The sequence below is a fragment of the Desmodus rotundus genome, chromosome 7 (assembly GCF_022682495.2).
Source record: "Desmodus rotundus isolate HL8 chromosome 7, HLdesRot8A.1, whole genome shotgun sequence".
Lineage (NCBI taxonomy): Eukaryota > Metazoa > Chordata > Mammalia > Chiroptera > Phyllostomidae > Desmodus > Desmodus rotundus.
Window position 1 is genome coordinate 2,458,799 of NC_071393.1, and position 16,898 is coordinate 2,475,696.

Genomic DNA, 16,898 nt, shown 5'->3' on the forward strand with positions numbered 1-16,898 from the left:
GGGTTCCCTGGAGGACTCCCTCTGCGTCGGAGGGTCTTTCTCAGTCTCTGTGTCTGTCTGTCTGTGCCTGCGTGTGTACGTGCGTCTTTCTGCTTCTGCCTGGGTATGTGTGTATATCTGCGTGTGTCTGTCTCTTCTCTTCCTGGAGCTCAGGGTGGGCGGGGGTGGGCCCAGGGTTGGGGCCTGGCAGACGACCCCTGTGGCCGCTCCAGGCTGTCGAGAGCACTGCGGGCGAGGGAAGAAGCCAGGGAGACGGTGCTTCCCTGACGTGGTCAGCTGCGTTTGCGTGTGCTGTGTGGAATTTGGCTGATGCTGGAGACAGGAATTCGATGGGATTTTTTTATTAACACTCCCCCCCCACCCCGCCCCCAACCGTGTTTCTTTTTCCTGTGAAAATGTTGTTTTCTAACGCTCCGCTGCGCTGGGGCCCCTGGAGTCCTGTGGCAGGGAGGTTTCCTTTGGAATTCACCACACGTTGGGGACTTCAGAATCATCATAAACAGACCGACCGTCTGTGAGAGTCTCTTTGTCCGTTGGGGCCCTGTTGGCTCGAAGGGGCAGAAAACCCACGTCAGGCTGACTTGCGTCCCGGCTCATTGAACTGACCTCAGGGGTTGGCTGACTTCAGGCACAGCCGAATCCAGGCAACGTGATGATCTCTCAGGCCCCTGGCTCTGTTTAGCTCTTGGTTCTGCCACCTTCCCTGTGGTCCTGGTGTGTTCGACACGCTAGGCCTTCTTCCTCGCCTGTTCAAGGCCGCCTGTCTAGCCCAGAGCTGTCGTTCCTCCTGCTTTCCGGTGGCCTGTGCCTGAGCTGGAAGGCGTAGTTGTGTCAGGGGGGTCACCGCGTTGCTGGAGGGGCAGCGCCTCTCCGGCCTTGAGGCTTTGGCCGTCTGTCCCTTCAGTTCTGCCTTGTGAGCTTCCCTCTTCTCTGTGGGCCTGCGTTTTTACTCCCAGGGCCTCTGACGGGGAAAATGGTGCTGGTGGCTACCTGTTGGCGGGCAGGGGCATCAACGTGCTGTTCTTCTCCCGTGGCTTTGGGCCGCCGCCGCCCTGAGAACCACCAGCAGGAGGCCCCGTTCCTGGAAAACTCGGCACCAGAGGCGAGGCAGCGTTCTTCGCCCGCCCTGGTATGCACGGCAGCCTGAGGTTGACCACGTTAGGTGACGTTCACCGCTGAAAGTGAACAAGGCGTGTGGTACATTCGCAGTGTGGTGCAGCCACCACCCCCCCCCAGTCCCAGAACGTTCTCCACACCCATCGGCAGTCACTCCCCCCCGCCCCCCAGTCCCCGGCACCCGCTGGTCTGCTCTCTGTCCCTGCGGGTTTGCCTGGTCTGGAACGTCCCCTATCAGTGGAGTCACGCGCTACGGTACGTGACCTCCGCGTTCTGGAGGTTCGTCCCTGTGTGGCAGCCGGGGCCTGTGCTTCGCTGCTGTTGCTCCTTGCTGTCGCCTGAGTCATATTTGTTTTAGGGATGGAGCACGTTTCGTTTATCCGTTCAGCTGTGGGAGCTCCCACTTGTGCGTCTTGGGTGGGAATGAAAGCGGAGCCTGAATGAACCTTAGGAAGCACCCACTGAGGAAGACAGCTTGTTCCCTGCCCCCCGAATTTACGGGGAAGTGTCCGCCCCCTCTTCCTGCAGTCCCTGGCAGTTGCCAATCGCTTCAACTGACGCGCTGCCAGCTTTGGGGACGGAAACCTGCCTTTGGCTGACGTAGCTTTTGAGAATTACGCCCAGGCTGGGCTCACAGTTTCGGGTGTCCTGCCCCAAAGCCTTTCTGCCCACAGCCCTTGTCCTGCTAGCGCCCTTCCTGCTCCTGGTGGGAGACGCTTCCCGCAGCAGCTGATGCTCCTGGGCGCCAGGAGTCGAGTTGCTGCCCACCACTGGTCTCCGAGGACCCTGAGAGATGAGTGAGGCTGCCAGGGAGGCCCCCATATGCCTAGGGAGGGGCGGGGCCGGTCTCCGTGAGGGGTGGGAGGGGCTGGGCAGGAGGATGAGTCTGATTTCAGCTGCCACGGGGGTGTGGAGTCGGAGCCTCTGGGCGGAGGGGCCGGCTGTGCAAAGGCTCTGCGGTGCTGGAACGCTGGAGCTGCTTCTGCTTTGGTGTGGGAGGGGGTCAGGTGCCCACGTCCCTGTGTCCCGGGCCTGGGGGGGGGGTGGAGGGAGTTGGCAGCCCCCGGGGCTGCAGTTGTCTCAGGGAATAATGTGTCCTCTGTCCTCCGGCGCAGCTGCCATGGCGGTGGGGGAGGCAGCAGCCTGGATCGCCTCCCGGGGCCTCCCCTGCCAGCAGCTGCCGGCCTGGCCTTGAGGGCTGCACGGGGTGGGGGGCAGGGCTGGGTCCACCTGCGCTGCCAGACCCGGAGCCGGGGTTTGGGGGTGGGACTGTCCAGCCAGTACTGATGGGGCCTTCACAGTAAGCGTGCCAGGCCCTGAGCTGAGCGCTCTGTGCGTATCAACGCATTCAGCCTCGCTACCGGCTGGAGGTGGGAACTGTCCTGTAGAGCAGATGAGGAAACTGAGGCGGGGGTTGAGGTCTTGGAGCTGGGAGGTGGCAGAAGCGACAGGGATTTGAACCCAGGGTCTCAGGGGTGAGCGCTAACGAACTTCAGTTGGTGGGATGGAGCTGAGCAACCCAGCGAAGGGTTCCCTCATTGGTTTAACGTGGTTTGAAAACGGCTCTAGCACGCAAGGGCTGGTGCTCGGGAGAAAAAGCAGACTTGCTGGCGAACACGGAGGAGGCGTGGAGGTGCCCCCTTGCCCCACTAGGCACCCCTTTGGCCTGCGCGCCTCGAGTTCCCGTAGGCTCCCTGTGTGTGTTCTGCACGACCGAGTGTGCGTCATGCATGCACAGAACCCTGGGACTGGCTGCCTCGGACCGGTGTTCGGGGGGCGGCCGGGCCTCGGGGGCGGGGGCGGAGGGTCCTGTGTTTGAGGAGTGTGGTTGAGTGGGCAGACACCAGGTAGGGAGAGGGGGATGAGACAGGGGCGTGCCAGGGGAGGGGGGGGCTTCTCTGCTCGCTGGGAGGTTGGGAAGCTCTTCCTGGAGGAGGGTAGGAGGGCTCTGACCTTTGCCCAACAACGAGCAACGTGGGGGGAAGGGCGCCCCTGGCCAGGGCCCAGTGGGGACAAAGGCGGGGAGGTAGGGCTGGTAAGCAGCCTTGGGACTCGACTGGATGTGGGGCTGTCATGACAGATGTCTAGTGTGCTGGGGCTTGAAGTCAGGCCTGGAAGCATGGGGTCCCTGCTTCTGTAAATAAAGTTTTATTGGCACACAGCCACGTCCGTTTTTTGACATATTGTCCGTGGAGGCTTTCCTGACACTGCGTCGGAGCTGAGCGGTCTCCAGAGACCCTACGGCCCGCAAAGCCGGTGGTATTTCCTGGGGCGCCCCATGCCAACCCTATGCCCATTTCCTCCCCGCCACAGGACCGCAGCCTGACGGGCAAGCTGGAGCCTGTGTCCCCTCCCAGCCCCCCGCACGCCGACCCTGAGCTGGAGCTGGTGCCTCCGCGGCTCTCCAAGGAGGAGCTGATCCAGAGCATGGACCGGGTGGACCGCGAGATCACCATGGTGGAGCAGCAGATCTCCAAGCTGAAGAAGAAGCAGGTGAGGGGGCCGGGGGTTGGGGGATGGCTCTGAGTTTCAGGCCCGGCAGCCATGACTGAGATGACAGTATTCGTTGTCGTAGCTATGAATGTGCGCTGAGCACCAATCACGCGTGGGCTCGTCTTCCCGTTCTTTACGTTTATGTGCGAGGGTGCGTGTGGCGCCGTGCCAGCCGGTGGAGCCGTGCCGGCCAGTGGAGCCTTCCGCCACCGTGGACGTGCCCTAGGTCTGCGCCGTCCAAAGTGGTGCCGGCGGAAATGTGCTTTGTGTGGCTGAGGAACTGAACTTCTGGTTTAGTTTGATTTCAATTACGTGGAATTGACGCCGGAAGAGCCGCACGGACGTGGTAAATACTTCCGGCTTTGCTGGCTGCAGGGTCTCTGTGGGGACATCTCGGTGCTGTGCCGTCTGTGCTGGACATCTCGGGAATGGCGGGCAAGAGGTCGGGTTCCGACGCATCCCTGCTGCTTCCCTTCCTGCCTCACCTTCCTCATCCACTCTGTGGGGGGCATATCACCAGACTCCGGCCCTGGCCCTGGCATCTGAATGGGCTGGGCCTCCAGGCTCTGCCTCAGTTTCCTTGTCTATAAAATGGACACAGACACGACGTCTTCATAGGCTGTGAATAAGGAACAGGTTGTGTGCCGTGGAAATAAATCCTCAGTGTGACCATTGAAACCGAAGTTAGTATAAGTATTTATGATACCGATTTTATGATTTCATTTTTAATATTGATATAAGTTTAATTAATACTCTGGCTTTTCCCAGATCTGTACATGTGACCCTCCCTGGCCTTTCAGGTCTCTGCTCAGCTGTCCCCACCACAGATAGCCCCCCTTCCCTGCCCTTTATGGAGCCCTTACTCCAGACGTCCTCCCTCCTGGGACCCCGCAAAGCCAGCCCAGCTGGGCTCCATGCCTGCTTTTTGTAAATAAAGTTTTATTGGCACACAGCCACGTTGGTTTGTTGACATAGTGTCCGTGGCGGCTTTAATACAGCGTCAGAGTTGTGTGGTCCCCACTGAGACCCTGCAGCCAGCAAAGCTGGAAGTATTTACCATCTGGGCCTTCACAGGACACGTTCGCTGCCCCCTGTCCTGTTGCCTCGCTAATGTCATCGCCAGGTGAATGACTCCACATTCGGCTTCGTGGTGGTCTTCTCCCCATGACCTGGCGGCAGGCCCCTAGAGCAGACTAGGTGCTCAAGAAGACCTGTTGGTACAGTCAGGGTGACACTGTGGTCACACGGGCACGTCGGGGTGGTGCCTGGGGACAGGGTCACACCTGGCCGTGTCCAGGTGAGGAGTGCAGACTCCCATTAGGATGGATGGCCCGCCCTGGCCACCGTGGGCAGCAGCGGCATGAGGAGGACCCGGGAGTGGGTTTTGAAGGACACACAGGAGGAGGCGGGGCACCGGGGCTGTTGCTGGCATGGAGAGGTGGGGTGGGACTTGGGGGTGGCCCAGCAGCTGGGCCAGTCAGGGAGGATCGGCCAGCTGTCCCGGACCTTGGGGGGGATGGGTAGGTCTCCAAGATGGCGGCTCAGGCCTCCCGAGAGGGGCCGGGCCCTGGTGGGGCTCCGGCCGGCGTTGCCCAGGCCTCTCCTTTAGTCCCCTAGGTCTGGCCTTGGGAGGAGGCTGCCACTGCAGGTGACGTGAACATGCGTGTGCCTGCGGCCGGAAGCCAGGTGGCTCACCCAGCTCTCAATAGTTAGATTTTTAAAAAATTCCACTTTGGCTTTTTTTTTTTTTTTTAACTAAAATACACGAAACATAAAATCACTTACGGTAACGGGAGCAAGCCAGCGGCACGGAGCACACTCGCGGGTCGCACCACCACCGCCTCCGTGTGGTTCCAGGACATTCCCGTCACCCTCAAAAGGAGGCCCCAGACCCCCCAGCAGCCGCTCCTCGATCTCCCTCCCTCCCCAGCTGCTAGTCTGCTCCCTGTCTCTGTGGGTTCACGAGCCTTCCGGACACGCCACGTGCGTGGTGTCCTGCCCTGTGTGGCCTCAGTGTCTGACGTCTCTCACACAGCAGTGTGTTCTCACGGTCCCTTCGCATTGTAGCTGGTGTCGGAGCCTCGTGCCTTTTCACCGCCGAGCCGTGTCCACCGTGCGGACGGACCGTGTGTGTCCATCGTCCACTGGCCGACGGACGCCTGAGGCTTTCTGCCTTGTGGCCATTGCGAATAGAGCTCCCGTGGGCATCTGTGTTCAGGCTTCTGTTTGAGCAGCTGCTGTTATAAATTCGTCCCTGCGCCCCCGGGAGTGGCCTGCTGGGCCCCGCGGCCACTCCGCATCTAACCTTTCGAGGAGCCGCCAGGCTGGTGTCCACAGCAGCCGCCCCATTTTCCATTCCCGTCGGCCCTGCACGAGGGTGCTGGTGTTTCCACGCCCTCGCCGATCGCAGCCTCACTGTGGGTGTGGAGTGGTGACCGGCCATGGCTTCGTTTGCACCTGGCAGCCAGTTTTCATCAAGCTGCCTGGCGGTACTTCCCATGTGTCATCTCCTTGGACCCTTGGGACAGCCTTACGAGGCCAGCACTGTTGCTCCCATGTCCTCTGGGGCCAGCACAGGGTCCGAGAGGTTGAGGGACTTGCCCGGGGCCACAGAGCTGGGGAGCCGCAGACCCGAGGTTTGTGCTTGGACCTTGCCGCGTTCTCAGTCCCCTTCCTAGCTGGGTCTCTGGTATTTCTCCTCGGTGCCCTGGGGAGGACCCCCTTCACTGACGGACGAGAACCTCCGCCCACCCTCTCTGGCTGTGTACTTCCTCCGCTTCATTTGTTGTATGCTTTTTTTGGAGGGACTTTGAGGCTGTGCCAGGTGCAGACTGCCCTTCTAGAAGCCACCGCCAGGGGGCACTATGGGGCTGAGGCAGCTCGGCTCCACCTGCTAGGCCTTCGGGCCTCCAAGAACCAGAACTGGGTTTTCTGGCTCTTCCTGCGTTGCTCTCTCTTGACCACCTTTTTGGGTTTGCAGCGGTTTGCTCCACGGCCACGGGCAGGCTGTGTGAGCATTGGGAGCAGAGCACAGTGTTCTAATCCCACTCGGGACGCCCTGTCCTATGGCAGACCTGTACGTCGGCCTCCCGTGTGACCCTGGGCCAGTGTTTTAAGCTGCCTGGTCTTTTCTTTCCCTTTCGGTACCAAACAGACAGCAGCGTGAAGGGACGAATTTTATGGTGTTGGGGACAGGTCCGGCACGGACACCACGGGGCAGAGGGCAGGCGGTAGTCGAGGTGACGATGATGAGAAATTGCTTACCGAGTGCTGAGTGCTTTGCCCATGCTGGGGTGGGAAATTGAATCAGTCCCACTTTGCAGAGGAGGAGAGCGGGGCTCAGGGAAGGCCTCACAGCAGGGACGTGGCAGGACTGGGGTCCCCACCTGGACAGCCTCTCCTGAGGGCGGTGGTCCTGGATGTGGTGACGGCAATGACAGCTGACTTGCAGTTGGCTCCAGCCTGGGCTGTACGGGCACTAACTCACCCTTTCCGCCTGTAGCCCCGTCAGGGCGGCACTGTGAGAAGCCCCATTTCACAGAAGACGACACTGAGGAGCAGCAGGGTTGAGCCGCTTGCTCATGCTCACCTTGTTGCTCCGTCCTGCAGAGCTGGAGGCTGGTGCTGGTTCTGCACCGGGCCTGTCCCTGCAGGGGGAGCTGGGGCCCCTCCAGGGCTCGGAGTCCCCGCCGGTGACTCAGAGGAAATGGTTAGCAGCCTGACTTCCTGTGCGCGGCCACCAGCCGGGTGTGCGTGGGGCCGCCCCTCTGCCACGGGTGTGCTGCCACCCCTCCTTCCGCCGCCACTGGCGCGCTCACCGCCACGCTCTGTCCTTCCCACAGCAACAGCTGGAGGAGGAGGCCGCCAAGCCGCCCGAGCCTGAGAAGCCCGTGTCGCCGCCGCCCATCGAGTCGAAGCACCGCAGCCTGGTGCAGATCATCTACGACGAGAACCGGGTAGGCGTCTCGGCCCCTCCCCCTGCTGCAGCGGGCTCTGGGCCGGCTCTCCCCTGGGCCCCAGCGCTCCCACCTGCACACACACAGGGAGCTGGGCTGGTGAGCAGCGGGGGGAGGAGGGCTGGCCGGCGGAGACCCGTCTTGTTCTGCTCAGACCTGGCCCCAGTGCAGACTGTGGCCAGCCTCTGGGATGCGGTCTGAGTGTGAAGGTGTGGGCGTGAGGCTTTGGAGGGCGGCAGGGGCCAGCTGGTCCATGGGGGATGGGCAGCCACTCAGTGAAAGTTTACTTGAGGCACTCGAGTAAAAGACATTCCTGTAACGCAGAAGACAGTGGTCACGTTATTATTCACAGTAGCAACCAACAGTACCTGAGCAGCTCCTCCTTTGCAGGCGACGGGCTGGGCTTTCTACCTAGTGGTCCTCGGAGCGTAGGTGCAGTAATTGTTTCCATTGAACACATGGAAGAACGGAGGCCCAGAGGGGCAAAGTGACTTGTTCAAAGTCACACAGCTAGGAAGTGATGGACCTGGGACTTGAACTCGTGGTGCATCAGGCCCCAGGCCCTGATTTGTCAGCACTGGCCTCTCCTGACTTTTTGCCCTGGACAGGGCCTTTGGGATGGTTGGACGCAGGGTTTGTAGCGAGCTGTGGGGGCTCCCAGGGATCCCTGGAGGGCAGCTGCTGTGTCCGGAGGGGCTCGGACTTAGGGAGGAGTTCGGGGCATCCAGAGCGGAACGTCTCCAAGTGCTGATGCCCAGACCTGAGCCGTCCCGAAGGGGCTCCTGTTGTCCGCTGAGGTGGTGAGCTCGCTCCCGTCATCTCTATGAAGCCACTGCGCGCTCAGCCTCTGTGATTTACAGTCGGCTCTTCCCAGCTGTGCATGGGGCCTGGGGGTGTTGAGGCCCCCCCTGTGTTACAGATGAAGAAGGACACTGAGGCCCAGAGAGAGACTGGCCTTGGCTGAGGGCACCTAGTGACATGTGGCGGACACGGGCCTCCCTGGGCCCCCTCATGCCCAGAGCTCCCGCCCACCCTTCCCAGTGGTCTCTCCCGTGGGACACGCTCTTGGCTGCTGGGTCAGTGCTCAGAGTTCGGGCGGTGGCCAGGGCGCACCTGCTGTGCTGGGGCCTGGATAGCAGCTCTGGACCCTGGGCACACATGACTGGTGCCTGTGGCTGTACCTCCAGGCAGGAAGCTACTGGGTCAACTAGTTTGCTACGCCTCCGCCTCCTGAAGCAGCAATAGATGCAGGATGAGACCGAGCCTGCTGGGACCTGGGAGCTGCGTGCTGGGCCTGGTCACCCCACATGTGCTTTAGCCAGGCATCTGGGTTCAGATCCCATCTCTACCACTTCTGGCTCTGTGTCCTCACACACCTGACTTAAACCTCTCTGGCTCTCGTTCCGCACCTGCAAGGTGAGGATCATTGCCGTACCCCGACACAGCGGTGAGGAGTTTAAATGAGTTCACTCTGTAGTGTGCTGGAGCAGCGCCTGGCACCAAGTGAGGGCTGGCGGCACTGTCATCCTCGTTCAGGTGCTCTGGGCACCTCGCCCACATCCTGTCTGTCCGTTCATCCATCCATCCATCCATTCGTTCGTCCATCCATCCATCCATCCGTTCGTTCAGCAGCCACGTATGGGGCGCCTGCTACTCTTCCAGGCACTGGGCACACAGCAGTGACCCCGGCCCCAGCCCACTCACATTCTTTCTGGTGGGGGAGACAGAGTCCCAGCCTCAAGTCCCCACCCGTGGGCACAGGAGCTGAGCTGAGGAGTTCTGCTCCTGCTTGTCTCCAACCCCCCTTTCTGTCCTTTCATTCCTTTACCCCCTCCCCGCCCTGCCCCACTGGCCTTGGTACTTGCGTGACCCTTCTGCTCCCCCTCCCCCTCCCCAACGTGGAGGGGGGAGGGTCCCTTCCCCATGGTGCGTGCTCTGGCTCTTGACCTTCTGGTTTACCCTGCAAACCTTTCAACCCCCATTTCTCCTCTTTCTGGCTTTAATTTCCCCCTTCGCCCCCGGTACACTGGACACGATTCATGTTTTATGTTCATCCTGTTTGTTGTGCATGGAAGCTCCGTGAGGGCAAGGGACCTTTGTCCCTTTGTTCCCTTGGCTAGGTCCCCAGTACCCAGGATGGTGCCTGGCACATAGTAGGTGCTCAGTAAGTGTTTTTTGGACACATGAAGGGAGGACAGGGGAGGGGAGATGTCCCCCTGCCTGCAGCAGTCCTCCAGTTTTGGGGACTGGCCCCTGTTCCCAGTGGGGGTTGGGGGGGGTGGCGTCTGTCTGCCCAGGCTGAACCTCCAGGGCTAGAGGCTGGGTGGGCAGAGATCCCCGGCTGCCTTTGGCAGGAGCAGCCAGGACTCACCGCCCCTTGGGGGATCAATGGGATTAAATTTTAATCCTCCTTCCTCCTGCTGGTGCCTCTTCTAGGCAGCGGAGAAGGGCCTGTCTCTAAATGCTGTGCTGGCTGGAAAACGCAGCTTCCCCGCCAGGCAGGGCTGCCCGGCTTTGCTGCGTGCCGGACTCCGGCTCATTATCCATTCGGGGCACATGAGTGAGGCGCCAGCACGCAGGGGGGAGCCAGCTGAGCCAGGCTCTTTTTGCCTCCCAGGAGCAGCGTGCGTGGATGGGCCGGGCAGGTGCGCACAGATGGCGGAGCAGGAGGCCGAGGGGCGGGCACGGCGGGGGTCGGAGAGGCCTCTTGGAAGCAGTGGGTGGGCCGTGAGCCCCAGGAGAGTATCCGAGTGGGGGTCACAGCACAGGCAGAGGCCCGGAGACAGGACAGGGGTCTCATTTGATCTTCAAAGGCAGTGTGTGGGGGTAGGGGGTGGAGGCCTGGGAGGATGCTCAGTTTTGAGTCTGCAGAAAGCAAGCTCCTACAGCACTGGCGGAGGATGGATACATAAGGGGTGGTGTGTCTGGTGCTGATGCTGTAGGAATTCAGGGCCACGGGCAACCTAGGCAGACTTCCTGGAGGAGACGGGGACTTGAGCTGGTCTGCCAATGCGGGCACTCCAGGAAAAGGTAGAAGGGTGATTTCAGTAGTGAGGACGCGATTCTCTGTGCGCACACGTGTCAAGTGGACCTGTGAGAAGCTGCCAGCTGAGGGCGCGAGGGGGGTTTTGGTACCCACCTGTGCGCCCCATGCGGCCGTGCTGCCTTCCGTCCAGGGCCTGTGTCCCCTCCCTTTGGAGACGGACGTTCAGAGGAAAGTGACAGTGTGCATGTCACTCTGTTCCTTGTGGAGCATCCTTGCAAAAGCCCTGGGAGTTTGGTGCCCTGCCCATCTTGCAGGTGGGAGACTAAGGCACAAGTGGCGAGGTGACGTGCTGAGGGCTGGCTAGAGCAGAGCTGACCCCGCAGGGTTGGCCCCTGAGGGGCTGAGGTGCCAGGGGAGCCTGGCCTTCCTGGGGAGGGATCTGGTAGGCAGGACATCACCCCCCCACCCCCGATCCCAGATGCTACCCCAGTAGGGGAGTGCGGTGGGAGGGAGAGGGAATGCCCAGGGAGATGGGGAGGTGAGGGTGCCGGTGCCGGTGCCGGGCTGCGGGGCCCAGTGTTTAACCCGTCCCCCAGCCGCACCACAGAGCCTCTGCTTCCTTGCTTTCTTTCTTTCTTTTTTTTTTAAAAAATATTTATTTATTTATTTTTAGAGAGAAGGAAAGGAATGGAGAAAGAGAGGGAGAGAAACATCAATGTATGGTTGCCTCTTGCGCACCCCCTACTGGGGACCTGACCCGAAACCCAGGCATGTGCCCTGACTGGGAGTCGAACCGGCGACACTTTGGTTTGCAGTCCGGCGCTCAGTCCACTGAGCCACACCAGCTGGGGCGAGCCTCAGCTTTCTACATGGAAATGGGGCTGATGCCAGAACCTCCCCCACAGTGGGTCTGGTCCAGTGCCTGGCATGTGCAGAGCCCACCTGGCGTGAGCCGCAGCCTCCTCATTGTTGTTCTCAGCAGGAACAGCAGCAGCCAGCTGTCACGTAGCACCTACTGTGTGCCAGGTCCTGATTCCAGAACCCTACGAGGGTCAGCAACTTTAATTTTCATATCAGCCATGGGAGGGTGCCGTTGGTACCCCACTTTACAGACGAAGAAGCAGAGGCTGGGGGGTGAAGGGACAGGTTCCGGGCCACAAGGTCGGTAAGTGGACTTGGACCGAGGCTGCTGGCCGTGGACCCTCGCTCTCAGCTGCCATGCGCCATCGCTCCACCGCGCGGCATATATAGGCGGTTCTTCCGGGGAAAGGGTGGGGGTGCCGCCTTTTGGAAAGCGAGTTGCTTCTCAAAAGGCCCCCGGGTGACTCATGGCTTGGGGGAGGCCTGTTGGGGGGACAAGGAACCGTCAGAGCAGGTGTGATGTGGAGGTGCCTGTGTTCCTGAGACTGAGGGTGTGTTGGAGGGTGGGATCCGTTGTGCTTCATAGGACATAGGTCTCTAGGGCCCCCGCCACGTGCCCTGGGCCCAGATCTGGCTCTGTCAGTTTCCAATGACCCACCTGAGTCCAGCATCCTCCCCATGTCCAGCTGCTGCCGATCCCCGCAGAGCCTCATGAATGCCCAAAACCTTCTGTTCATCCCTCCCAACCCAGCTCACGTACCCCTCCTGTCCCCTGTCCAGAGAGGGGCACTTGTGTGCCGTGGGAAGTCTGCCCCCTGCACGGCACACGCCCCTGTGTGTGCTGAGCGCACTGGCCCGCCCTCCCAGCTCCCTGGAGCGTAACACGGACTGGCTGTTCAGGGAGGGTTTTCGGCACTGTCCTGCCCCCTCCCCACCCCGTCCCGGGCCTCACTGTGGCCTGGCTCAGAGTTCTCCCATTGTCAGCACTCACGGCCAGCCCTTTTCTGTGGCCAGGGCAGGGGGGTCTCTGCCCCCCTGCCCAGTGGTCGCCACTTCCCTGGAGAGGACCTAGCCCTTGTCTTCTTCCCTTCCTGGAACCTGGAGATCAGAAGGACTTCCTCCTCACACCGTCTTTCTGGGCCTCAGTTTTGTCGTCTGCAAAGTGGGGCTGCGTGTTATGCAAGCTCACACTGCGTTGGTACGCGATTTCAATATTAGGGTCGTGTGCGGTGCACTCCACGCTTGGCTCGCCCCCAAGCGCAGTAAGATGGCGGTCCTTGCTGTCACGGTCCGCCCCGGGATTTGTGGCCCCGGCCACACTCGGGCCTGTTGGCCTTGGGGTATTGGCTCTGCACGCAGGGGCCAAGAGCATGGCGCTGGGCCTGGGTGGGCTGGGCCTGGGGCTCTAGGAGGAGTGAGTTCTAGGTGCCAGCTTGAGCCCACCTACATACTGACATATCACGGGGGCCTGCAGAGGGGTGTGGGGCTGGCCCTCACAGCCCTCCTCCCTGCGTGACACCGGGGTCCTGCGCCTCAAACTCTGTTGTCAGCCACATGCCCCAGGGTTCCGGGTCACCACCCTCTTTTGAGTGGGTCTGGGTTTGGGGCTCATTGGGGGACGGTGTGATTGGATGATGGTGACTTGCTTTTCCCGGCACCTCTGCCCAGGCCAGACACGGAGTGTTCGGCTGAGTCAGGAGTCCCAGTCTTTCCTGGGACACAGGAAGGGCTGAGGGAGGCTTCCCACATGCACGCCGTGGGCTCCCCTCTTTCCATTGCTTGCCGTGGCCCTGACCCCACGAAGCCCCTGCGGAAGCCCCATCGCGGCCTCTGTCTGCCCCTGCCTGCCCCTTCCCCCAGCTGGCCTGGCTGCCCCCAGGCCTCCCGAGCGTCCCTGGTGGTCCCAGGCGGGGGCCGGCGGGGCCTGGCAGAGGCACAATGTCCGCCTTCACGGCCAGGCCCCAAGGTCCAGCCTGTTGAACTTGCGGCCACCGGGGCCTTTCTGCCACATGTCCCTGTTCTCCTAATAAGTCCTGGGTTGTAAGAGAGGAGGGGGCAGGGCGGCCCCAGGGCAGCTCAGACACAGTCACGTGACTGTGAAATGCTAGAAAGGGCATCTCCAGTCTCAGAGTGTCTCCATCCCCCCCCCCGCCCCGCGCTGGCAGCACCAGCTCAGAGGTAACAGTAGACACCCAGCCAGCCTCCAGGGCGCAGGAAGGCACCTCGGTTGGCAGCGTGGGCCGGCTGACGAGGAGCCGGGCCCACACCACGGGGCCAGGGTGGTGGGCCAGGGGGCCTGGGCGGGCATCACCTGAGAACACGGTGCGTTTGTTAGAATCGAAACTTGGTGAGCTTGCCAGGGATGCTGCAGGGGGGTGGTGTGGGCCCCCGTGTGTGAGTGGGTTTCCAGCCGGAGGAGGGCGTGCGGGGGGGGGCTGGCCTCCCCCACCGCCTGGGCTGTGGATGGGCGTGCTGGGTTGGGCAGCTGCCTGCCATTCCCGGAGGCCTCTATTTATAACCTGTTCTATATGTGTGTGTGTGTGTGTGTGTTTAATTCCTCCTCTTCTCCGTCATCCTGCAGAAGAAGGCTGAAGCTGCACATCGGATTCTGGAAGGCCTGGGGCCCCAGGTGGAGCTGGTGAGCCAGGGGACAGGGTGGGAGCTCTGGGCGGGGGGGGCTGGGGACGTGTGGGGGGGCGGCAGATGGGTATGGGGGGGAGGAAGCCCTGTGTTGCCCAGTGCTGCCCTGTCCTTGGAGGAGGCAGGAAATGCCCTGTGTGATAAGAAGGCCTGGCAGATAGCCGGTGGGTGGGCCGGGTCGCCAGGGGTGGTGGCGGAGCCCTGGCACTCCTGCTGGACTCCCAGGCCGCCGCCCAGGCTGTGGGGAGATTGACGCATCGGAGCCCAGCCCATTTGGTCCAGCTTAGCATGGGAAGCCCGTGCTCTTGGCTGCATGACCTGAGTTCAACTCCTAGGTCTGCCCCTCCATGGCTGTGTGACCCTAAGCCAGTGTCTTAACATCTCTGTGCCTCCCTTTCCTCACCCGTGAAGCAAACATCAGGGCGACATACGTCCTTCGGGGTGTCGCGGTGACTGACCGTGACTGTTTACGAGGCCCCGTGCACGGTGCCTGGCGGGCAGTGGAGCGTCTGTTTTTGCTGTTAGGCCGTCGGTGCCTTTTCCCTGACCGGATGGTGCCAGGGGTCGGTGCAGAGCCTCAGGGCAGCATGTGGGGGCGCTGCCAGCCCACGCACGCAGGCAGGGTGCATGTGGCAGCTCTGGAGTGGGCACGGGCGTTCCCACAGGGGGCAGGTAAAATCTTGCCCAGTCAGAGCCTCTTTTTAAACTCGGCTGCACTGCGTGTTTGCTGAGTGGCCTCGGGAAGGGGCCTCGTCTCCTCATCTGTGCAGGGGGGAGTCAGGGTCCTCATGCGGTTCCGTGAAATGCTCCGGGGTGCAGGGCAGGGCCTGCAGCGGAAGGAAGCCCCTGGCCACTGGGAAGACTTGGGAGGGTCGGGCTGTTTGCCCCCAGACAGGACTCTGTTTGCCAGGGGCCAGTGAGCCTCAGGCGCCCAGGCTGGGCCGAGATCTCAGGGCTGTCTCCCACAGCCTCTCCTTCTTTTCTTCTTCTTCTTTTTTAAAGAGCAGTTTTATTAAGATGTAAGTCCCATGCTGTACAACGCCCCACCGAGAGCGCACAGTTCCGGGACTTCATCCTGTCCACAGATGTGCGCGCCCTTCTCCACGATCCCTTCAGAACTCTCTCCATCTGAGTCAGAGCTCTGTGCCCCTGACTGTCCCCTCCGTGCCTCCCCGTCTCTGCGCCCCTCCCGGTGTCTCCACCCGCCAGCCACTGCCCTGCCCTCTGCCTCTGTGGACGCGTCTGTTCTGGATGCCGCCTGTCCGCAGAGCCCCGCACTTGTGTGGCCCCCGTGTCCAGTGTGTCTCCCTCAGCGCCGTGTGGTTGAGGGTCGCCCACGCCGTGGCAGGTGTCAGGGCCCCATGCCTTTTCGTCACTGAGTCACAGTCCTTTGGATGGAGAGACCACCTTCAGTTTATCCGTCCCCTGCTGACGGATGCCCGTTTGCTTTGGCCCCTGGCGACTGTGCGGGCAGCGGCTGTGTGTGGACGTGTGTCTTCCTCTCGTGGGGGTGTGCACCCAGGGCCTCAGCAGCCGCATCACGGTAACTCTGTGCGTGGCCTCCTGAGTGACTGCCACTGTTTCCCAAACAGCATGCCATTTTCTAGCCCCACCTGTGGGCTGCTTCCTGCCTCAGTTTCCCTTTCTTACCAACAGGATGGCAGGACTAGAGGTGGTACCCAACCATCCCCAGACCTGGGGGCCCTCCCTATCCATTTTTCCCTTCCATCCAGTCCCAGGGCCCTCTGAATGGGGGGTGTGGACGGAGGCCGCTGTGTGTGGGGCCAGAGAAGTGCCCTGAGAGAGGGCCAGCGTCCCTGGGAGGCGGGTGGGGGCCTGCCAGGCTCAGCATCTGAGCGGTCCTTTTCTGGGTCATCCCCTGCGTGGGGTCCCGAGGCAGAGCCTCCCTGCAGCTGGCGGCCCAGGAGGCTGCGGTCTGGGGCCCTGTGCCTGTCACTCGGGTGCTCGAAGTCTGTACGCTGTTGGCTCGGGAGCCTTCACTGTCTGCAGAGGAGGCTCACAGGGACGAGGTGCCTGCCGCATGTCGGGCCTCGTGAAAGTGTCACTGTCCCTTTTCTAGATGAGGCATAGAGAGGGCAGTGTGTTGCCCAGGGTCACACAACAGGAGTTGATGGCAGTCATGTGGAGCCCATGGGGCGTGGCCCGCTTGTTCTGCACAGAGCTGACCTCTGTCTGCATCGCTGCAAGGCCTAGGTGGCCAAAGCTGTTCTCCAGGCAGAGGCAGGTCCAGGGGGCACCCTCTGCGGGGACCACTTGGTGGGGTCCCTGGACCACACCACAGGGAATCCAGCTCCCTGCAGGTCTCCCAGCTGCAGCCAGGGGCGCTCAGCCCAGGGAGCAGCCACTCGGTCTCGGGGACAGGGGTGTGCACGTGGTGACCTCCCGCATGATGTTGGGGCCTAGGAGAAATCTGTGTGGGGCGCGGCCCCTCCATCCCGGCTCCCTGAGGCCCGGCCCTCCTGGAGGCGGGGCCGTGCACCGTGCCCTGGGCCGTCAGCTCCTGTCTCTCCCCCCGCAGCTTTGAGTCACTGGTTTCCTTCCTGTTCAGAGGTGTTATTTTAAGAACATGGTGTCACCACGGGGTTGAGGGCCAGCGCTGACACTTCATTTCTCAGCAGCTCCGTCCACCTGGGGTTGCTGGCGCTCTCGGCCACCCTGCTGCCTGGCTGCAGTCAGGCCCGAACGGGGCCCCTCCTCATCCCCAAGACCCAGCTCTTCTTTCTGAGGGACACCAGCGTCTCTCGTCTCTGAGTAGGGCTTCACTGTCATGCATCTGCTGTCATACCCACCTTCTCCCTGTGCCCTCCAATTGTTTGGCTGCGCCC

General features: G+C 61.8%; 1 protein-coding gene across 13 annotated transcripts in view; it reads left to right on the top strand.

Annotated features, from left to right (window-relative positions):
* The window catches only part of NCOR2 (nuclear receptor corepressor 2), a 160,233-nt gene that overhangs the window by 53,004 nt on the left and 90,331 nt on the right, over positions 1 to 16,898 (top strand). For all 13 annotated transcript variants that reach the window (XM_053929082.2, XM_053929087.2, XM_053929083.2 and 10 more), the window contains exons 6-8: positions 3,430 to 3,609; positions 7,452 to 7,565; positions 13,994 to 14,050. In XM_053929082.2, coding sequence (XP_053785057.1) covers positions 3,430 to 3,609; positions 7,452 to 7,565; positions 13,994 to 14,050 — 351 coding nt within the window. The remainder of the gene's footprint in view (positions 1 to 3,429; positions 3,610 to 7,451; positions 7,566 to 13,993; positions 14,051 to 16,898) is intronic.